This window comes from Neoarius graeffei, chromosome 4 (genome assembly GCF_027579695.1).
Source record: "Neoarius graeffei isolate fNeoGra1 chromosome 4, fNeoGra1.pri, whole genome shotgun sequence".
NCBI lineage: Eukaryota > Metazoa > Chordata > Actinopteri > Siluriformes > Ariidae > Neoarius > Neoarius graeffei.
Genome location: NC_083572.1, coordinates 51150527 through 51174962, shown reverse-complemented (window position 1 = coordinate 51174962; position 24436 = coordinate 51150527). Strand labels below are relative to the sequence as shown.

At 41.4% G+C, this 24436-nt stretch overlaps 1 protein-coding gene across 2 annotated transcripts in view; it reads right to left on the bottom strand.

Moving 5' to 3' along the window:
- Positions 1-6136: 6136 nt before the first annotated feature.
- pkp1b (plakophilin 1b) overlaps positions 6137-24436 on the bottom strand; it is a 42057-nt gene continuing 23757 nt past the window's right edge. Inside the window, exons 10-13 of one of the 2 annotated variants that reach the window (XM_060919332.1) lie at positions 22641-22794; positions 21244-21424; positions 20173-20257; positions 6137-6891 (exon numbers count right to left, since the gene is read on the bottom strand). In XM_060919332.1, coding sequence (XP_060775315.1) covers positions 6817-6891; positions 20173-20257; positions 21244-21424; positions 22641-22794 — 495 coding nt within the window. In that variant the 3' untranslated portion in view covers positions 6137-6816. Of the gene's footprint in view, positions 6892-19185; positions 19210-20172; positions 20258-21243; positions 21425-22640; positions 22795-24436 lie in introns of those variants that run through there. The other variant, XM_060919333.1, reaches the window with a different exon arrangement.

Here is a 24436-nt window from a genome sequence, read left to right as displayed (position 1 = left end):
CAGCCGCGACAAGTAAACAACATGGCGCCTCAGTCTGGAAAACGCCAATTCGGATTGTTTTTGCACCGTCTGGCGGTGTATCTACTATGATTGGAATATTTTTGGAGCAATTATAATGTATTTGATGATCAGACACATTGTCACGTAGTGTTGCTGGGATGTTTTCACGGAGTCGGTAAGGGGGCGCACGCCGAGAGTAAGAGGGCGCAGCGCCCCTGTTCCCCCATTTAGACGAAAGCCTGAGAGTAGCTTGCTTTGAACATGCCATGATATTGCTCTTATAAAGTGTGTGTGCACGAATGACTGGACTTGGGACAGAATGAATGAATAAGTGCAAGTGTGCAACCTCGGGCGGGCGGGAACGCTTAACATTCTAGAATGGGGGGGCAGGACTTACGCTATGTGGCACACAGTGACAAAAGCACTGAGAGCAGAGCAGTGGCGGCTGCTGGTTTTTAAAACAGGGGAAGCCCATTTTACGCATTCATCGTAAAACCTGTAGGCCGGATATCAAAGCATAGAAAGGTGTGCCCCATTAGCATAGTGAACTAGACAACCCTACCTAGTGGCAGAAAGTATTTTTGCTTGTACATTTCATGTTATAGTCTGGCTTGCCAGGCTAGTGCCTCATATCCTTAATCAAAAATATCAAACATCCAAAAATCACTGGCTATTCAACGAAGAGCCTTGAACATCATACCCTGATATGCAACACAGAGTCTTTAACACAACACCCAGCTGTGCAACACATCCTTGAACATCTTCTGCAACACAGTCTGGAAATTCATAACCAGGTAGGCTATGCAACACACAGAACCTTGAATATTATACCCAGGTATAACCTATAACACAGAGCCCACCATTCTCTTAACATTACTGAACAATATACTGTACACACTTCAGATTCATGAACATGAACACTATTTATACACAAATTCTGCCCTCCGTTCCTTTTCCAGAAAATGGTCTGTGACCCTGTCATACCAGCTGGTTGTGCTTTCCAGAGACTTTACCAATTTCTGTTAGCAGCTAGCACTGCAGATCCCAATAAGGCTCAAGCTAGCCTACAACCAGATTGAACTACAAATGAAATAAACGAGTGAATTCACGAATGATCAAACTGATAGAATGGATGAAAGTTAACAGAGCACAACGAGTAATATTTACATTTATTTACAGAGTAATGTACAGAGACATCAATGAGAAGAACCGTTTATATGAAAAGAAATTCGGACAGCACTTTGGCACACTACTACACTTTCTCGACATCCGCTAGGGACTGACTGATCATACTTCCGTGTTCCTCGCCGAAGTACCGTCCTCCTCATGTCTTTCAAACACTACCTCCAATAATCCTTTATCAGCCCGGCTTCTTGTCCCTCCCACTGTCTCGTTTAGTCCCAGAGAAGCCCGGCTTCCCTGGAAGTGACGATTTTGTTGATTTTAACCAATAACAACTAGCCGAAATTGGCTGTTCAGAGCCGTCTCGTAGACTGCAACGGATACCCGGCTGCCAGTCAGTGTTGCCAGATACTGCTGACGTTTTCCATCCCAAAATATGTTCAAAACCCGCCAAAATGCACTTAAAACCGCCCAATCTGGCAACACTGCTGCCAGTCCATAGAGCCCATTGAAATAAGAAAGGTTACAGCCTGGCAGCAAAGGTGATTCTCGTAGCGAACTGCAAGTTCGTCAGACATCACTCAAATAAGTTACAGGATAGTTATGAACATAAATACAATCTTGGGCATATATTATGTTATGCAAGTTATTGTTTTAATGAGAATTCAACGTTGTAGACGCCGCAGTTTGGGGAGAGAATTTTAGGGGAAGCTTGGCTTCCCTTGTTGTCTCTGAGAAATCGCCCCTGGAGCAGAGCCAGCCAATCGCTCTTCTACATAATCTGATTGACAGTGACCAGTAGTTTGAAATTATAATACTGACTACTAGTGCAGAGGCAGGCTTGCGGACCGACGGTAATCTTCTCACGGACCGGTACCGGTCCACGGCCCATAGATTGAGAAACACCAGGTTAGGTTAACTGGTAACTCTAAATTGACCGTAGGTGTGAATGAGTGTGAATGGTTGTCTGTGTCTATGTGTCAGCCCTGTGATGCCCTAGCGACTTGTCCAGGGTGTACCCCACCTTTCGCCCGTAGTCAGCTGGGATAGGCTCCAGCTTGCCTGCGACCCTGTAGAACAGGATAAAGCGGCTATAGATAATGAGATGAGACCCCCCCTCCCCTGGTCGCTGAAGGGGTTAAACCCCACCCCCGGATCCGCCCCTGGGGGGGTCACAAACATTAACATTCTCAATCACACATCACAGGAATAGAAACAGGCTCAAATCACGGGTCATGGAAATAATTTGTTGGCAATCACGGATCATGTGAAAGTCCTCCCCTTCAGTTAAAGTTTTGCGTGTACCGAACATGATTTTCGATAAAAAAAAACCCCACTAATAGTTATATTAGAGGGCAAATAAACTGATAAGACAAACAGCAAAATCATGAATCTACGAATTTTTATTTCACTGAAATGGCCTCATTCAGTGCTATTTTAAAGTTAAAATATGATCAATTCATCAATAGACCAAGATCACATTGTTAATGTTATTCATAGAGACATACAACAAAATGTATGAAAGCAAATTATTAATACATCGATCATCAAATAGAAAATACACACAACATGTAGACTATGTAGTAGGACATACATCACTGGATGGTCACCAGATAACATGTCTGTTATGTATTACCACTACGTTGTCATTACGTATTACCACTATGTTGTCATTACGTATTATCACTACGTTGTAATTACGTATTACCACTACATTGTCGTTACGTATTAACACTATGTTGTCGTTACGTATTACCACTACGTTGTCGTTAGGTATTACCACTATGTTGTTGTTATGTATTACCACTACGTTGTCGTTACGTATTAACACTACGTTGTCGTTACGTATTACCACTGTGTTGTCGTTAGGTATTACCACTACATTGTCGTTAAGTATTACCACTACGTTGTCATTACGTATTGGCACGCCGTTGTATTAGGATTTGCCTACTACATAACGACAACGTATTTCCCTGACATTACCAAACCACTACCTAACCACTACATCATATATACATTGTGTGTTTGCTGGGATGCTCCTGGCGGGTGATCTCTTGGGCAGTAGAGGTCAACATTCCTAGATCATACTTTGTCAATTTGATCTCCTTCAGTACAGACCGGTCAAAACCTAACACTACTATTTATTCACCCCTTTCCCAAATCCCAGCATGCATTACACGCTGGGAACTTCTGGTGGCTTGGCTCACATTGCTGATAATGGTACAAAAACAAATATTGGGAACAAATATATAATCATTTTCTATGTTCAAATATCAAATGTAAGCTAAAATCTGATGTTATTAGATTGTCTTTATTTGTCTAGTTACTGGTTCCATGGCATTTTTCATCAGCGCAGAAGATAATCGGTCATTATTATCGCATGGTCTTTGGCTCTGACTGCACTGCCGCTGCATTCTGTGGTGCTCACTATTATAGTCTAACTGTACCAGCAGATGTCCAGTGAGAAATAAATCCTATGGTATAGATTGTATATTAAACATTTAATGCTTCGCCGAGGCTGAACAACAGTCATCTTAGCTGCTAGCTGCTTGTACATTTGACTCTAATTTATGCCTTTTACCTCTTCTGCTTTCCAGTGCAACCAGGAACATTCTACATGGATCCCAGTGGTCCACAGTGATGAATAAAATATTTGGAAAGTAATTACTGATGATTCACTTCATGAATTGAAGAGATCTCATCCATTTGTGTGGGTGTAAAGCAGACTGGAATTCAGATATTTATTCTCAGATACTATGACACCTATCACCCCACTGACATCAGATGTTTAGCAGTCTGCTGGTCTGACGTAGAAATGTTCAAAGAAATTTCATCACTGGCACTGACTGAACAGACAGGGGTGAAAGCCAGTGGAGTCTGCAGAATGCAGTACAGTCAATCAGGGCCTAAGATAATGTGATAATATAAGAACAACCAATTAAAAACTTCTGTGCTGATGAAAAATACCATGGAACCAGTAACTAGACAAATAAAGGCAATCTAATAATATCACATTTCAGCTTACATGCGATATTTGAACATCGAAAATGATCATATAGCCCAATATTGGTTTTTGTACCATTATCACCAACATGAGCTGAGCCACCAGAAGTTCCCAGTGTGCAATGCATGCTGGGATTTGGGAAAGGGGCAAATGAAAAGTTTAGCGTGTTCTTTAACGTCCATTGGGTGTTGCTCTCCAATACACAGGACCTCCATTTTACATCCTACCCGAGGGACAAAAGTTGTTTATCACATGGAACTAAAATTCATGGAGAAGGCAGCATGCAAGGCTGGAAACCCATATGATGAGAAAAGAACTTAACCCTACTAGAAAAGACAGAACCAGGTCTTCCTGCACTTTTCTCCAGCAGTTTAGGGAGCAAGTCCAGCCAGCTCATGAATCATAGGTGTTCTAGTAAACCACATAATTTACCTACAGCACGAGTCATGCATATTACCCTCCTGGATTCCAAACTGATAACCTGTCATGGACAGCATGAATTACACAAAATGAAGTCTGCATGTGAATGGTGTTATCAAGTGTTTTGCCGCTTTTCCACTACAAACGCGGCTGAGCCGTGCCGTGCCGAGTCGAGCTGAGTCGAGCTGAGCGGGGCTGTTGGAGTTGCATTTCGACTACAACCGCGCTGAACCGTGCTGGCTGGAAGTGGGTGGACACATTGGGTGGAGTTAGCGAAAGTGGGTGGACCTCACGTGATGTCGTTAAGCAGCGCAAACAGTGACATCAGTGACAGTGGCGGAACAAGTCAGAGCCTGGCCGGGGGCGGGGCAAATGACCGGGCCCTTTATTAAAGCTTATCATATCATTTTAGGCTACAAAATGTCCGCAACTGCGGTGTTTACCAATTTCAACACTACCGGGTGCAACTATGTTATTTAGTACATCAAGTCCTTCAAACGAACATGTAACTCAGAAACAAAAAACATTAGGATACTGTACATGGCTCATAATAAAACATCAATAGCCTATACTGCGCACATTATTTGAAGGGCATACGAATGAGCGCTCAGAGTGGTGACAGGAAGAGTCAGAAATAAAAGGAGGGCGGTGCAAACCTCACTGAATGCACTGTGTTTACCAATTTCAACACTACGGGGTGCAACTATGTTATTTTGTACATTAAGTCCTTCAAACGAACATGTAACTCAGAAACAAAAAAACATTAGGCGACATACTGTACATGGCTCATAATAAAACATCAATAGCCTACTGCGCGCATTATTTGAAGGGCATACGACGAGCCTTGCGCTCCGCGAACTCGTCCACGATGCTCTGTATGTCACTGATTCAGTGAGCTTTTAAGCGGTAGTCTCACGACCCGAATAGTAAACAATAAACATGGAGGACATGGAGTCGTTAGTATTGCTGGTCTTGGTTCTGTGGCTTGTTGTCACCGACAACGCCAACAGATACTGGCAAGAGCGTATAGATGAGGCGAGGTGCATAAGGCTTCAGAAATTCTCGCAATTCATAATTATTCTTCTTCCGGGTTTGCGGTGTTTACAGATCCCAGCGCGCTCGCGGGGCGTGTGTGGGCATGTGAGGACACTCCTCCTCACCAATCAGTGCACAGGGGAGTGTCTGCTCACGCCCCCAACCTCACTCGGCACGGTTTGGCTCACTTCAGCCCCACTCCAAAACGGTGCGAGTTTTAGGGGCTAAGTAGGGCTGAAACGAGCTGAGTCGTGCTGGTTTTTGGTAGTCGAAACGCGAGCTGTGTCGGGCTGAAGTGAGCTGAAGCGAGCTGAAGTGAGCTGAAAAAGGGTAGTGGAAAAGGGCCATTAGTTCACTCACTGTTTAAAAGACTGGACACCATTACTCTTCGTTTTTCCTACAACAGTGTCTGGAATGTTGTCCCATATCCTTATCGCATAGTGAAGGAAACTTCTGTCTAGTGTTGATGTTTTTGCATTTGTATATTTAACATGTTTGAGGGTGAAGTTTTTTTTTTTTTTTTTAATCACCACAAGCATAAACAAAAACACAAAATACCATTTCAAAAGCTTTATTTGGTATCTGATGGGGGGGGATATTAACAACTCAAACATGAAATTCTAATGAAATGACTAACTACAAAGGAACCCTCTTCAAATATTATGATCAAGTGAAAGATTATTAAAAGGCAATGCATCAGAAAAAAAATAATATTAATAATAATACCTTGGATGACTTATACCTGACCCTAATGTTAACTGTATTGGGTTGGCAGGAATCAAAACCCAAATCTTTATGATATTTCTCCATTTTTAACACAAGTGACATATAATCCAAATAAAAATGCATCCCCTCTCATTATTCATTTTCTATTAATGTTAGGCATTATACTTAAAATATCAATCCATCAAACAGACAGAAAATGTAAAGCCATTTTTCAAAAACTGCAGTGAAAATGTAATATGTTCCCATTACGGTGCTTCCATGAAAAAAAAAAGTGAAATTACAAAGATAAAGAAATAGACTTTTTTTTATTTCTATGCAAACTCAGCACTGTGAAGCTTATTTACATTCCTCTCTGCTACTTTTTTATTATTACCTTTGCAGTTCTCTATATTTAAAGCAGATAAGAATATGTGATTTTATTACATATGCAGAGTTACATAAGTCATTTGCTGTAGCTGTTCTGTAAGAGTTGGGTTTTTGTGGACGTCGTCAACTGCAGAATGATCAACTTACTCAATAATCTGAAAAGACCTGAGTGCAGCTGAAGTTACCTCATTCACAAAGAAATTCTTATTCATCCCTTGCTGGAAATGAAACAAACAAACAAAAGCAAAATATTATTACAAAAATATACATAGTCTATTATATAACACAGTTTTATGTATAAACATTTACTACATGGGCAGCACGGTGGTGTAGTGGTTAGCGCTGTTGCCTCACAGCAAGAAGGTCTGGGTTCGAGCCCCGTGACTGGCGAGGGCCTTTCTGTGCGGAGTTTGCATGTTCTCCCCGTGTCCGCGTGGGTTTCCTCCGGGTGCTCCGGTTTCCCCCACAGTCCAAAGACATGCAGGTTAGGTTAACTGGTGACTCTAAATTGACCGGAGGTGTGAATGTGAGTGTGAATGGTTGTCTGTGTCTATGTGTCAGCCCTGTGATGACCTGGCGACTTGTCCAGGGTGTACCCCGCCTTTCACCCGTAGTCAGCTGGGATAGGCTCCAGCTTGCCTGCGACCCTGTAGAAGGATAAAGCGGCTAGAGATAATGAGATGAGATTTACTACACAACAGGCCTGTGACCATCCATCCATCCATTATCTATACTACTTATCCATTAGGGTCGTGGGGGAAACTGGAGCCAATCCCAGCTGCCTTTGGGTGAGAGGTGGGGTACAGCTTGGTCAGGTTGCCTATCTATCACGGGGCTAACGCAGACATGAACAATCATTCACACTCACATTCACACCTATGGGTAATTTAGAATAGCCAGTTGACCTAATCTACATGTCTTTGAACTGAAACCAGAGCACCTGGAGGAAACCCATACAGGCATGAGGAGAACATGCAAACTCCATACGGAAAGGTTCCAGTTGGCCAAGAGGTTTGAACCCAGAACCAGAACCTTGTTGCTGTGAGACGACAGTGCTAACCACTGCTGCCGAGCCTGTGACTAATTTAGACATTAAAAATATGTAGAAAGAAATTAAATACAAACTTAATCAATCAAACAAATAAAACAAATTCTAATTTTTAAACCAGTACAACTGATACAAAACCTTCAGCCATGGCTATTTAAAATGAAATGGGCACAACTGTAAAAGTGAAATCTCCACCGAGGATTTTTATCTGGTGTTCCATAAATAATGATAACAACATGATAATAAAAGATCAAACAAAAAACGTTGCACCAAAAAGTCATTATAAGGCAGTTCTAAAAATGAACAGCCTTCTCAAGTCTGTCAAGTGTTTTTTTCCCCTGCCAAAACAGGAACAAAGAAGAAGAAGAAGAAGAGGAAGAAGAAGAGGAAGAAGACCCTTCAAGCACCTATCTGTCAGTCAAGATATTTAGATAAGACGAGCTTTTGTCATGGAAACTAGGTCAGATTCAATTCAATACCAGCATACTGATGTGCCACTAGACACGTTTTTTCCCCGACACCCCCTTCACCTTTTACCTACTCCTGCTAAACGATAAACAAAAGGTCTTTTCACAGAAACATGGACTTGCACACACCCACTTTCACCCAGCCTCTTCTGATTACTGGCTTGGCAGCATGTGAACAGCTTTAAACTGAAACAAGTTACACACCCAAATTATCCACCCTTCCACACCCAGCCCTAATAAAAAATACTATCACCTCCACCCTGCCCCATAGCTAGACACTAAGATCTGCTCCACAGCAATAAACTGCTGTTAATTACCAGACTGTCAGAGGTGTTGAGAGCTCTGGTTGGTGCAGGAGAAATAAAGCTCTAGGTTTATTGTCAAGAATTTATAAGAAAATGTGTAATGCTTCTCAAGTTCCACTGCTTTGCTAGCATTGCTATGGTGATGTGAACAACTTCTCAAATGTCCTACCAGCAGGAAGCCTGAGAAAGAATGACAAGCCAGTTGTAGTGTAGGGGATGGGATTTGTTGCAAAGTGGGCTTCAAACATTGACAGCAATGACATCCCATCACCATTATGGCATTAATTTTTTGGGGAAAAAATTGAGTTAACATCTTATTACGTTGCTGTTTTTCAAAGAAATCCATCAGAGCAACGATGACATTAGAATCTGGACTAGAAACTGGCCATACGTAGACCAAGTGTCAGTTATCCTGTCAGTAAATTATAGGACAGTTCTGGCATGTTTACTCACTCCATGTTTAAAGGTCCACTATGTCGGAGGATCTATTAACAGAAATTGAATCTCATCTCATCTCATTATCTCTAGCTGCTTTATCCTGTTCTACAGGGTCGCAGGCAAGCTGGAGCCTATCCCAGCTGACTACGGGCGAGAGGCGGGGTACACCCTGGACAAGTCGCCAGGTCATCACAGGGCTGACACATAGACACATACCCCTTTTCCACCAAATCACTTCCAGGGCTGGTTCGGGGCCAGTGCTGGTGCTGGTTCACAACTCGTTCAACTTGCGAGCCAGCTGAGAACCAGTTTGCTTTTCCATAGCTCGTGGGGCTAAGCGGAGCCACATCATTACGTCGCTGCATACGTCATTACGTCGCTGTATACGTCAGTTACGTCACTGTATACGGAAGTTACGGCGCTACATTTGCATAAACCTTGGCGCGAATATCAAAGCAAAAACAACACAGAAGAAGCAGCAGCGGCAACAACAACAATAATAATAAATTACTTCGCGTTTGTACAGCTGCTGCTTCTCGTCGCTTAAAAATGGCGATCTTTCACGGTCTTGTTATTGTTGTCGATCTTAACAACTCCGCCCCCCCTGCTGACGTAAGCGGTTCTTTCCTCTGGCCCAGCAGAGAGTTGGTGCTAGCCTGGAACCGGTTTTTCTGGCCCCAGAGCCAGTTCTTTGTCAGTGGAAACAGAAAACCCGGTTCCAAACTAAGCACTGGCCCCGAACCAGCCCTGGAACTGCTTTGGTGGAAAAGGGGCAACAGACAACCATTCACACTCACATTCACACCTACGGTCAATTTAGAGTCACCAGTTAACCTAACCTGCATGTCTTTGGACTGTGGGGGAAACCGGAGCACCCGGAGGAAACCCACACGGACACGGGGAGAACATGCAAACTCCACACAGAAAGGTCCTCGCCGGCCATGGGGCTCGAACCCGGACCTTCTTGCTGTGAGGCGACAGCGCTAACCACTACACCACTGTGCCGCCCAGAAATTGAATATTCATGAGTATTTTTTCATGAGTGTATCATTACCTGTAATTATGAATCATATTGTTTTCGTATGTTTAGAACAGGCCCTTTATATCTACATAGGGGACGGGTCAATTTCTACAGAGTTGCCATGTTGCACCGCTTCAGTAGCCCAGAACGGACAAACCTTTCGAGACCTTTACAGAGCACCTTCCGCATTTTATGTTTGTATAAATGACAGCAGGAATCTGGAAGGAAGCACCGGAAGGAACACAAAGAAGAAAGAAAGAAGAGGAATCAGTGTTTGCTAGTGCTGGCTAACAAGTTTGAGAACCCAAATTTTGATAAATGGAGGGTCATACTTGTTATTTAGGAAGAGAAAAATCAGGCTTGTAGTACTCAAGTCCAAATTGTGCCCTAATTTTAAGGACTCGTGACTTGACTTGGACTTGAGTATTGATGACTCGGACTTGGACTCGTGCATTAACTGCATTCAGACTCGTCAATTGGAGACGAGGACTCTGATTTTTTCTTTATTTTTTGTAACATGCCAGAATAATTTGGCATAAGATATTTATATCTACATTAATTTTATACTAATTTTGTGCAAGAGTGTCACACCTGCACACCTTGGTGCATGCATCAGCTTGACTCTCGGGTGTTGTTTGGACAGCACACACGCGCCAAGCGGACTCTCGCACGCGCACCGTAAACAACTCGTACCTGCACAGGATTAAGGCGCAATCAGCGTGCCTGTATAAAAACTGTGAAAACACACTTACTTTGCAAAGTATTGAGTTGCGTTGCTGACGTATTACCGACCCTTATTTCCTTGTTTGGTTTCCTGGTCCCTGATTTCCTGTTTCTCGTCTTTGATTCTACCGAGTCTATGATAGCCTGTTTGTGCCTCGCTTGAGTTATTGCCTGTTTCACTATTTTACAATTTTGGCTGCTGTTCTGGATTGTTTACATGTCTTCACTTGTATTAATAAGCACACCTTCTGCACTTACATCCATCTCCCAACCATCTCTGACAGAATACTTCACTCTCACTGACAAAGAGAATGCACATTCACCTGTTCATACGTCATGTTTAGGAACAAACTAATGTTAATGGCGCCAAAACAGCCACCGTCAAATGGTGCGGTTGGAGTCTCGGACTCGACTTGGATCAATAGTGGACTTGACTCAGACTCGACTCAAAATTTTTTTAATGACTTGGACTTGAACACTGGGGAGTCGAGACTGGACTAAGACTTGAGGTTTAGTGACTCAACTACAATACTGAGAAAAAGCAAGGGATTGTGAATATAAGCACTGGAAGTACGCTAAAGGCACCTGATGACCAAAGTACATTTTAATACATGCATAGAACGGAAAGGGTAAGGGAGAGGCATTCAGAATCAATTGAATCCTACATAGTGAACCTTATCTGCATGTTTTAACTGTCCAAAAATATCACCTTTCACTTAGGAATAGTCTATCAGGGTCAAGATTGAGGCATGAAATGAAACAAGGATCCAAAGTTAGATGTCTTCCAAACAATACTGATAAATATTCATGCTTGTGATGAAGGAATTCACATTTTTCTTATTGGATGTCAAATAATCCATCAGGAGCAGGGAGTAAAAACACGACTACAAACATACAAGTCACAGCATTCTTTGTGTGTCTTATCTTGAGTGTAAAAGAGTCTGGCACTTATAACACAAGTTATTCTATCCACATTCACTGGATATGAACAATCGTGTGCTCTGACTGGCTACTCTACTACTAGGGTATCAGCTCACATACCATGAGTAGAGAAAAACAAAATGGTGGAGCATGTTGCTGAACCAACCGAGGATGAAATAAAAACTCTACTTGAAAACAAAACCCCCCAAAAATACAAAAAAGCAACAAAATATGGAATGAAAGTATTTGATGGTAAGAAAGTATCTTTTCGGAGTTTTCAAGAATTATTATTATTATTGTAGCATTTTTTCACAAATTGCTACGTTAAGCGGAAATGATTTTGTCGGACGTCTTGTATAAAGTTTTTATTTATCGAATTTGCAAAACATAAAAATGCTCTGTTTCTCACAATCCAGTGAATGTGGATAGAATAAAACAGTTATTCCACTCAATCTTGTCTTACACTGCTTATAGCCAACTCAGCTATCAGGTCATGTATGACTTGATTTCGTGGAATAAATAATTATCCTTATCAACGTTCATCACACTTTTATATTATCTCTTGTTCTCAGATAGCTATAAGAAAATATTCCCTGGAGTCCTTTGATCTGTATCTGATCTTTCATGAATATCTATCCTATAAAAGGTACACTTATGCTTTGTAAAATTATAAGAGCAATTTGGAGTTGGACTGTGTTATTCCACTTAAACCACCACCATATAATAACAATTTCCAATAGCTCCATGTACAGTATTCTCTGCATCCTGAATCTTAGTTGCAGGTATTTTATTTTGCATTTGTTTACATTGTGAGCTGAGATTATTATGTTAGCTCTGGACCATGCTGTTACACAAAAATAATGCACACCAGATGTGTGTCATGCACCATGATGCACAAGTGGGGTGCTACTACACTCTCAGAAAATAAAGTACAGTGGTGCTTGAAAGTTTGTGAACCCTTTAGAATTTTCTATATTTCTGCATAAATATGACCTAAAACATCATCAGATTTTCACACAAGTCCTAAAAGTAGATAAAAAGAACCCAGTTAAACAAATGAGACAAAAATATTATACTTGGTCATTTATTTATTGAGGAAAATGATCCAGTATTACATATCTGTGAGTGGCAAAAGTATGTGAACCTTTGTTTCAGTATCTGGTGTGACCCGCTTGTGCAGCAATAACTGCAACTAAACGTTTCCGGTAACTATTGATCAGTCCTGCACACCGGCTTGGAGGAATTTTAGCCCATTCCTCTGTACAGAACAGCTTCAACTCTGGGATGTTGGTGGGTTTCTTCACATGAACTACTTGCTTCAGGTCCTTCCACAACACTTCGACTGGATTAAGTTCAGGACTTTGACTTAGCCATTCCAAAACATTAACTTTATTCTTCTTTAACCATTCTTTGGTAGAACGACTTGTGTGCTTAGGGTCGTTGTCTTGCTGCATGACCCACCTTCTCTTGAGATTCAGTTCCTGGACAGCTGTCCTGACATTTTCCTTTGGAATTCACTGGTATAATTCAGAATTCATTGGTCCATCAATGGTGGCAAGCCATCCTGGCCCAAATGCAGCAAAACAGGCCCAAACCATGATACTACCACCACCATGTTTCACAGATGGGATAAGGTTCTTATGCTGGAATGCAGTGTTTTCCTTTCTCCAAACATAACGCTTCTCATTTAAACCAAAAAGTTCTATGTTGGTCTCATCCTTCCACAAAACATTTTTCCAATAGCCTTCTGGCTTGTCCATGTGGTCTTTAGCAAACTGCAGACGAGCAGCAATGTTCTTTTTGGAGAGCAGTGGCTTTCTCCTTGCAACCCTGCCATGCACACCATTGTTGTTCAGTGTTCTCCTGATGGTGGACTCATGAACATTAACGTTAGCCAATGTGAGAGAGGCCTTCAGTTGCTTAGAAGTTACCCTGGGGTTCTTTGTGACCTCGCCGACTATTACACACCTTGCTCTTGGAGTGATCTTTGTTGGTCAACCACTCCTGGGGAGGGTAACAATGGTCTTGAATTTCCTCCATTTGTACACAATCTGTCTGACTGTGGATTGGTGGAGTCCAAACTCTTTACAGATGGTTTTGTCACCTTTTCCAGCCTGATGAGCATCAACAACGCTTTTTCTGAGCTCCTCAGAAATCTCCTTTGTTTGTGCCATGATACACTTCCACAAACATGTGTTGTGAAGATCAGACTTTGATAGATCCCTGTTCTTTAAATAAAACAGGGTGCCCACTCACACCTGATTGTCATCCCATTGATTGAAATCACCTGACTCTAATTTCACCTTCAAATTAACTGCTAATCCTAAAGGTTCACATACTTTTGCCACTCACAGATATACAATACTGGATCATTTTCCTCAATAAATAAATGACCACGTATAATATTTTTGTCTCATTTGTTTAACTGGGTTCTCTTTATCTACTTTTAGGACTTGTGTGAAAATCTGATGATGTTTGAGGTCATATTTATGCAGAAATATAGAAAATTCTAAAGGGTTCACAAACTTTCAAGCACCACTGTACATTACTGTACCTTTAGGAGTACAATGGCTTGTCACTGGGGAACTTATTTGTACTCTTTATATACTGCTTGGGAACATATATGTACCTTTTAAACCCTGAAAAGGTACACATAGTTACCTTGAGGTCCAATAATCAGCCCTAGGGGGTACATTCATGTAGACTGTACCTTGGGGGACAGAAATGGACTCCTACTGTACCCCTATTTCTGCCAGTGTACATCTCTAGTGCATTTTTCCGTAGAAGTGCTTGGTCTGGATTGTTTTATTCCACTTATATTAATGCCATTTGACAACAAGCGCAATGTTTAATTTGTAAATGGATGATGCATTGTGCTTTTTTAAAGGGCTGATGACACGAACATGACTCTATGCAATTTCTTAAATAAACTATACAACATGGCAAACATGTTAGATTTCTGTTATAATTACGTGAAAAGAAGCTGTTGTTACGCAAATATCCAACTTTTAATTGCACAGCGCAAGAAAACTGGGTCCGTGGCTCGCGGCCATGTTGTGACGTCAGCGGGAGAACACGCTGCGGTTCACTGGCTGTTCTACTCATAGACATCCTATGGTTCTACTCTGGTTCTACTCAATGGAAATGGTGCATGAAAACGCCGGTGAACTCTCTAGTGCTAGCTCTTCCTCTTCTGGGAGTCTAGAATTGTGTTGATCTCTTCCGAATAGAATCTATGATAGCCTACCCTCTTTACCCTTTGCCTCTCATTGCTAGGCGGCAGTTACATGAAAGCCGCAAGCTTTCACAAGCAAATACATGACTGATATCACGCCGACTTTATGATTACATTTATGATTATCATGTAGAATCTACAGCTCTACGTACCTTTATCTTATGTCGTTTCACAACACATGTTCTGACAGGAGGACTGTCTTTGGATCCGGCATAGCTACTAGTAGACCCCCTCCGGAATACTGGCAGTGTTGCCAGATTGGGAGGAATCCCGCCCAGAATGGGTGGTTTCAAGTGCATTTTGGTGGGTTTTGAACATATTTTGGGCTGGAAAACGTCAGCAGTATCTGTTGCCAGATACTGCTGACGTTTTCCAGCCCAAAATATGCTCAAAACCCACCAAAATGCACTTGAAACCGCTCAACTGGGCGGTAAACCTCCCAATCTGGCAACACTGTGTAGGCACTGCTGATGGTAGTAACACACGTTTGTGCTGAACTGAACACCGAAGAGATTCTTTTAAGCTGGGAAGGGTGTCAAAACAATCCAAATCGAAGTGTTCAGAGCACAGGACGGATGTTGGTGAGGGCTTCCACTTGTCACGAGTGCGCCTGACTTGCTTCACCCACTTCGCATGCAGCTCGGGATCTCTGGGAAACTTGAATAAACTTACCCCATCCTTGTGGGTTTTGGAGCAAAAGCCGGCAACACAACGCGAAGGCATAATAACTAATATATATATATATATATATATATATATATATATATATATATATATATATATATATATAAAATAATGTATAATAATAATAATACTAATAATGACAAACTGAACACCTGTCGCATCAACAACAAACTGGTAAGTTAGGAGGAAGGTTCTTTCACTGACGTCATATAGCCCCTCCTCCTCCTCCGTCCCCTGGGTGCTGCAGCCCTGTCAAATTTGCCCAAATAGCTGCGTTTTTTATCATAACTTGTAAAATAGGCGCCTTCGTGAATTAATATATGGATCATCGGGAATTACTTTTTATGTTATAAAACATCGCCAAAGATGTCAAAAACGTGTCATCAGCACTTTAAATGTTCAAAGTTAGATATAATGTTGTGGCACGTCCAAGAGACAAGTTAGTTTCTGCTCTCTCTCTCTCTGTCATTATACCAAGAAAATCTCATCTCATTATCTCTAGCCGCTTTATCCTGTTCTACAGGGTCGCAGGCGAGCTGGAGCCTATCCCAGCTGACTACGGGCGAAAGGCAGGGTACACCCTGGACAAGTCGCCAGGTCATCACAGGGCTGACACATAGACACAGACAACCATTCACACTCACATTCACACCTACAGTCAATTTAGAGTCACCAGTTAACCTAACCTGCATGTCTTTGGACTGTGGGGGAAACCGGAGCACCCGGAGGAAACCCACGCGGACACGGGGAGAACATGCAAACTCCGCACAGAAAGGCCCTCGCCGGCCACGGGGCTCGAACCCGGACCTTCTTGCTGTGGGGCGACAGCGCTAACCACTACACCACCGTGCCGCCCTACCAAGAAAATGTAAAGCATAAACTCCTTTGTCCTGAAGACTTTCCTGAGCTGGGAGTTTTTGACTGTTACAAAGTGCAAACCAAGAATCCTTTAATGAATGTTAAATAAACGTCTTCTAAAAAAATGTCACCGCACTGACGATTATACATTTTACTTTGTTAAACAACATGTTTTTTTTAATTCACTTATTATTAACCTTCAATTAGGCGGCACGGTGGTGTAGTGGTTAGCGCTGTCGCCTCACAGCAAGAAGGTCCTGGGTTCGAGCCCCGTGGCCGGCGAGGGCCTTTCTGTGCGGAGTTTGCATGTTCTCCCCGTGTCCGCGTGGGTTTCCTCCGGGTGCTCCGGTTTCCCCCACAGTCCAAAGACATGCAGGTTAGGTTAACTGGTGACTCTAAATTGACCGTAGGTGTGAATGTGAGTGGGAATGGTTGTCTGTGTCTATGTGTCAGCCCTGTGATGACCTGGCGACTTGTCCAGGGTGTACCCTGCCTTTCGCCCGTAGTCAGCTGGGATAGGCTCCAGCTTGCCTGCGACCCTGTAGAAGGATAAAGCGGCTAGAGATAATGAGATGAGATTAACCTTCAATTATGTCTGCTGTACAAATCCCTGCGAATGAGCTGATACTATATAAACAATAACGCATCAGAATGAGTGCATTAATATTACCCAATTAATTTAGATATAATAAGATATTAACCTATTGTTCAGGTTACAGCTGGGACTACTGTCAAAACCATGCTGTTATACAGAAATAATGCACACTTTCTGATCTATCGGTTTTGAGCATTCAACCGCATGGTTGTAAAAGATGAAACAACTGCACTGCATCGTAAATGGGAAGGTATACTACAAGTTTATTGTCGTTAGACTACAGCTAAAGATTATTTTATGTAGTAGCTGAGTATGATTAACAGACTGAAAAATTGCATCATCTTTTTGCATGTATTTCTTTTATTTTTGCTGAACTTAAAATGATGTTATAAAAACAAAAAAAGGCTATTTTTTAAAAGTATGTACTGTAATTGGGACATTAACATATACTCAGGGTTGGCACAGTGGTGTAGTGGTTACCACTGTCACCTCAGAGCAAGCAGGTTCTGGATTCAAACCTGCCAACCGACTGGGGCCTTTTTGTGTGCACAGGTTTCCTCCAGGTGCTCCCATTTCCTCCCACAGTCTTACGACATGCAGATTAGATCAACTGGAGACTTTAAACTGCCCATAAGTGTGAATTTGAGTGTGAATGGCTGTCTGTCTCTCTGTGTTAGCCTCATGATAGATTGGTGATCTGTCCGAGGTATACCCCCAGTGTTAACTTAGGCTACATCCACACGACAACGGCAACGAGATTTTTTTTTTTTAAATATCGCGTCCACATGGGCAACGGATCAGTAAAATATCAGGTACATATGGCAACGCAACGCTTGCTGAAAACGATGCAATACACATGCCACACCTCTACGTGCGCTGTAAGACGGTCCCATCGGAGACACCAGAACAATAGAAGAAGTAGACGCATGCGCATAAACCCCTTCTTCTATAGCATTAGCCACATAAAGTTTTGATTATTAATCAGTAGCGTAAAACGAAAGACGCGGAAAGAGGAATGAATGGGGGTAGATGGAAGCCGGTACGCCAACATTCTGATATCCTCCAGAATTCTTTAATGGTCCGGAATAAATTGAATGCTACACGTTGATGGATTACTTTGTTCTTCTACACCCTTTTTGAGGAATGTATTGTCGGACTTAAACCAACATCTGAAGAGGTGAGATCGCTCCTTTTTTTTTTCCTATTTTTGCTGGCGGGATTGTTTTTGGAAAGCGCACGGGCGGTTCGCGGTTTGGTACTCCTTCCGCAGTGTTTGGACTAAAGACTCTGCCCTAAGGGCTATTCTCTCACTCTCTCTCTCACTTTGCACCATTACACAATAAATATTCACAGTGAAAATATTTTGTAAGCGCGTTTCATGAACCAAGTTATAGGATTTGTTGACAACTCGCATCGAGTTCATTACACTTCTACCCGGTGTGAAGCACTGACAGTCATGTGGTTGTGACGTCATCGTAAACAAATCCATTCTACTCATCCAGACGACTTCGCAACGGCACCGTTGCCAGATTTTTCCACTCTGGAACCCGTTCTCAAAAGATTTCGTTTTGGGGCACCCAAAACACCGGTGCCGTGTGGACGCCAGTCCGAAACGATAAACAATTTTATCAGATTCACCTGAATCCGTTGCCGTGTGGACAGGGCCATAGACTGGCTTCAGCTCACCTGCTGTCTTCAAAGGATAAGCAGTATAGAAAGTTAATGAATAACATGTGCTCACCATTCACTTTAACAGAAACACATGCACATTCATGGAAGAATCTAATTAGCCAATCTTGTGGTAGCAGCACAATGCAAAAAAAAAAAAAAACATGCAGATACAAGTCAAGAGCTTCAGATACCGTTCGCATCAAATATCAGAATGCGGAAAAAGTGTGATCTCTGTGACTTTGAGAGTGGCATGGTTGTTGGTGCCAAACGGGCTGGTTTGAGTGTTTCAGAAACTGCTGATCTCCTGGGAATTTCACACACTCACACAACAGTCACTATGAGTGGAAACACCTTGTTGGTAAGAGAGATTGATCCGAGCTGCCAGGAAGAATATATCACAACTCATATAATCACTCTTTATAACTGTGGTGAGCAGAAAAGCATCTCAGTAAGCATAAAACATCAAACCTTGAAGTGGATGAGCTACAACAGCAGAAGACCACGTCAGGTTCTTTTCCTTTCAGCCAGGAACAAGAATCTGAGAGGATCATGGCAACAGGCTCACCTAAACTGGACAGTTGAAGATTAGAAAAAAAAAAAAAATCATGTGATTTTTTTTTTCCAGTCTTCAACTCTTTGTGCCCATGATATCCACAGATCACCACTGTCTGACACCAACAACCATGCCGCAGTTAAAGTCATAGATTACACTTTTTCTGCCTTCTGATGTTTGATATGAACATCAACTGAAGCTCTTGACTTGTATCTGCATGCATTGTGCTGCTGCCAAATGACTGGCTGATGAGATAACTGTATGCATTTACAGGTGTTCCTATTAAAGTGGATGGTGAGTGTACATATGAGATGTTAATATCATCATTTGAATTCCAATCTATTTGTCTGGTATGGCTTACTTTAACTTCAATTTTTTTTTAACAGCAAAAATAGTGCAATAAATTTATATACTAATTGGATACTACATTATTCTGCCATAAAATCTTTCTCTGGACTCTCAGATCTGTCCAGGAGTCAGACATTACATGACTCTATAACTTTTAATAATGTGCTTTCAGGAAGCTTAATGACTGGCTGTCTCACCACTGTTGAAGTACGTATGCACGAGACATATGTCATGAGGTACTGTACGTCACAGAGTGGATAAAACAGATTTTTCTTGATGTTATGATACAGAAATCCAGTCCAACTTTAACTTCCGATCAGGGATCCATTTGCATGAGAAATGCTGCCTTGTCTTGTCAAAAAAAAATTTACTTTTGAGGTTTTGTGCATTAGCTCTGGTAATTATTATAAGCTTCTGGTTTAAACAAATGAAACAAAACTAAATGAAATAGAAAGAAAGAAAGAAAGAAAGAAAGAAAGAAAGAAAGAAAGAAAGAAAGAAAGAAAGAAAGAAAGAAAGAAAGAAAGAAGAACAGCTTTATTTTGTTAGGCAAACTGAGGGCATCATGATTTGTGGTAGAATAAAGGTGTAAAAGCATCTTTAGATTTTAAAGCACTGACTGAATAACTCACCTTCTTGAGGAAACCCTGAATAGTCTTGTCAGACCAGAGGTTATGAAGGAGAACGCCTGCTGCCTTGCTGGCCTTCGGCAAGGCTCTGTGAAAAATAGTGCACATCAGAACATGCACAGTCCTGTGTAAGTCTTAGGCACATGTAAAGAAATACTGTAAACCAAAAATAGCTTAAAAATAATGAAATGAAATGTTTCAACATTTTAAAAAAATACTATAAACAGCAGTAAGTCGTAATAAATGAAACAAAGTCAATATCTGGTGTGAGACGACCCTCTCATCTCATCACCTGTAGCCGCTTTATCCTGTTCTACAGGGTCGCAGGCAAGCTGGAGCCTATCCCAGCTGACTACGGGCAAAAGGCGGGGTACACCCTGGACAAGTCGCCAGGTCATCACAGGGCTGACACATACAACCATTCACATTCAATTTAGAATCACCAATTAACCTAACCTGCATGTCTTTGGACTGTTGGGGAAACCGGAGCACCCAGAGGAAACCCACACAGACAGAACATGCAAACTCCACACAGAAAGGCCCTCGCCGGCCACGGGGCTCAAACCCAGACCTTCTTGCTGTGAGGCGACAGCGCTAACCACTACACCACCGTACCGCCTGAGACGACCCTTTGCTTTAAAAATAATAGTATTCTCAGGTACAACGAGTGCAGTTTTATAAGGAAATGAGCTGTAGGTTTTACTGAGCATCTTACAGAACCAGCTACAGTTCTTCTGGACACCTTGTCATACTCGCTTCTTAATTTTGCACCAAAACCCAGCAGCCTTAAGTATGTTTACTTTTTGATTTTAAAAATGCTCTTTTATGTAATGTGCTGCTCAGATACAAACATTTTTTTTCCTGTTACATTTAATTTTGTCCTGGAAAATGAACGTTTGTAATCTTGTAATATTTTTGTATTGACTTGATAATGTAGAAGTTATAAAATATAAATCTATAACAAAGTTTGTAATTAAAAAGAAATAGGGTGCCTAAGACTTTTGTACAGTACTGTATGTTAACATATGTTGTCTCACGACCAGTAGAACTTTTTTTTTTAAATAAGATACTCACAGGTTGTTACTCATATTATTGAGTGAGTTGATCAGGCCATTGCTTAGAAATTTCTTCCCCAGTTCTGGTTCTCCCCTCAGCAGGTTGTTTGTCGTGTGGCAGGCCGCTGCTATGGCACTATCAGACTCAGGAGTATAGTCAGATGTCAAGGTCTTGATAACACCAGGAAGAGCCTGACGAGCTGGTGTGCATACACAAAGCAAAATCAATATCAATCATGCAACCAAGCAAACAGTTTTGACTAACGGTTTAACATAAAACAGATTAATATTTCACAACGCAAACTTTTACCAGCAGCACAGTGCAACCCAGCCAACAATAAAAACATGATAGATTAAAATCACAATCAAACACTTCAAATATCAAACTTCATATTCAGCTAATTACCAGCAAGTATCAGGATATAACTAGAAGGGCACTTGGTAGAGTGTATACCTCCACCAAACCACATAGTCTCAACGTCAAAATCAAATCACTTGAATCTAGGATAATCGTAAAGCAGGACACCAAATTTCATCAAAATCTGATCACTAGTTTTTGCGTTACTTTGGGGAAAGACCAAAAAAATCCTGGATCCAAATACATATCCATATTTGCATCAAAAGCTAATGGCCCATGGCCAGTGTTTCCTCAAAATTTCATCAAAATCCATTCACTACTTTTTGAGTTATGTTGGGAACAGACATACAAACAGAGGCGAAAACATAACCTCCTCCAACAAAATTGGTGGAGGTAACAAGATAAGAACACACAACAGACTAAGATTGTATAAAACAGACAAAATTTATCAACAGACAAAAAATCATGCAACCAGCAATTCAACATATGTACAGAGTAAATTAATATTACATCTTGCCAGCAACTAGGAGTGCAGCACAAGCCAAACTAATTTGTACAGCACAACTTACTATCAGCAACAGTGATACACACACAAACACAATGCCAGTCAGCAGTGCAAAGGCTAAATTACAATAACAGGTAAAACTCACGCCGACATTTGAGGCTAAGAGTGTGTCAGACCACAAGTTAAACCAGCTCTGAAAACTTTGTACAATTAAATAAATCACACGCTTTATAGCACTAATGGAAATGTGTATTGTGTGTGAATGTTCCTCCTCTGCCATGTTTGTCCCTTTCACTGGCTTACTGTAGCTTCCTGCATTACTTTAAAAACACTAAGTGTTGCCTACGAACCCAAAAACAGACTCCCTCCCAACTTTGTGGTAATCATCAACTCTCGCATGGAGCCAGAAAGTATTTGAATGCCTCCCTGATCTTGCTGCTTTCTTTACTCTCATGCTGATCACTCTAGCTTTAAAACATGTTTATTTTTTCTAAGAGGACAATGAAATATTAAAGGTGTCAAATACAGCAAATGTAAATAGAAGTTAATTTACCCAGAGCTCTGTGCAGCTGTGGAGTCCGAGACAGGTTCCCTATCAGTGTGCTGATGCTGTTCCTCAGGGTAAGATTCTGTGACTCTAGATGTGGAGAGATGCTATGTATACCATTCAGCCTCTGAACGATGATGTGACTCAATGTATCTGACACCTAAAATGTACACACAAGATAACACACATTATTCTATCCACATTCATTGGATATGAGCAATCGCACATTCTGATTGGCTACTCTACTACTAGGCTATCAGCTCATATACCATGAGAAGAGAAAAACAAAATGGTGGAGCATGTTGCTGAACCGGACCCGGCGCCGTGGGGGGGCGAAAGGGGGCATCACCCCCTCGTGGCTACAGCCCCGCCCCCTCAACGGAGACTCAGATCACTTAATTGTTTTCTTATGAAAATATAATGTATTATAGACGTATTAATAATTTGCATTTTCAAATACGAAATATTAAGTGGTTGCGCATTGCACAAAAATACATTTCACACAAATCACTACTAAAACTGGCACGGTAGAACAAATCTGATTGGTTGTTATGATTCTTACGTTGCACATTGTTACTCTTTCATTGCTGACGCTGTACATGTAGGCAAAGGGTTTTGAGAGTGTTGGCGGTTAGCTCGTAGTTTGCTGCTGACCGTGTGTTAGATGGCATCAAAATGGATATAAGAAAATGGATTGTGTCAAAACACACTGTGGAGTATGCAGAGCCCAGCACATCGGCCACCACTGACCAAGATGACACAGGCAGGCCGGTGAAAGGATCTATTTGTATGTATTTTAAATTTAAAGGACTTGCCTGTAGGTTTGTGTGTGTTGTTTTATGTTTGGCATCTTTCCGGTTGTAACGCGTGTCTGTGAGAAAATTGGAGGGGAGGGGTAACAGGTGGGCACGGGTGTTGATAAAGCGCAACTGCCCTGGTAATATGTCACATGATTTTCCCGTACTAAAGCAACCTTCGGGGCCGTGGTTTTGTGGTTGGCGCAGTTAATTGTTTGAAACACGTTGTCAGACCACCATCACTACTACACACTATATGAAAAATATTTGCCCCCTTGCGATTTCTAATTGCCCCCTTAGTAAACTGTTCCTGGCGCCGGGCCTGTGCTGAACCAACCGAGGAAGAAATAAAAACTCTACTCGAAAACAAACCCCCGAAAATTGTTATCAAGTATTTAAAAGAAACAGAAATAGCTAAAAGAATATAGCCCCCCCCCCCCCAAATATACCTTTAAGTTGGTTTGCCAACTGCCAAAAAACCCTAAAGGAGAAGAAGAAAACCCCAAAAAAGAAAAAAAGCAACAAAATATGGAATAAAAGTATTTGATGGTAAGAACATATCTTCTTTATTTTTCAAGAATTATTATGATAGCATTTTTCACAAACTGCTACTGTCATTTGTTTACATTCTAAGTGGAAATGATTTTGTCGGATGTTTTGTATAAAGTTTTTATCTATCAAATTTGCAAAAAATAAAAATGCTTTGTTTCTCAAAATCCAGTGAATGTGGATAGAATAAAACAGTTATTCCACTCAATCTCGTCGTACACAGCCTTAGCCAACTCGGCTATCAGCTCATGCACGACTCGATTTCGTGGAATAACTGTTAATTAGCAAGCTCCACTTAAATACTTGTGTATGTTTTTATAATCTAAAACTTAACTTCAAGTCTTATTTACAATACCAGCTAAAAGTTCGGACACCCCTACTCATTCATAGGTTTTTCTATATTTTGACTATTTTATATATTGTAGAATAATACTGAAGTCATCAAAACTATAAAAT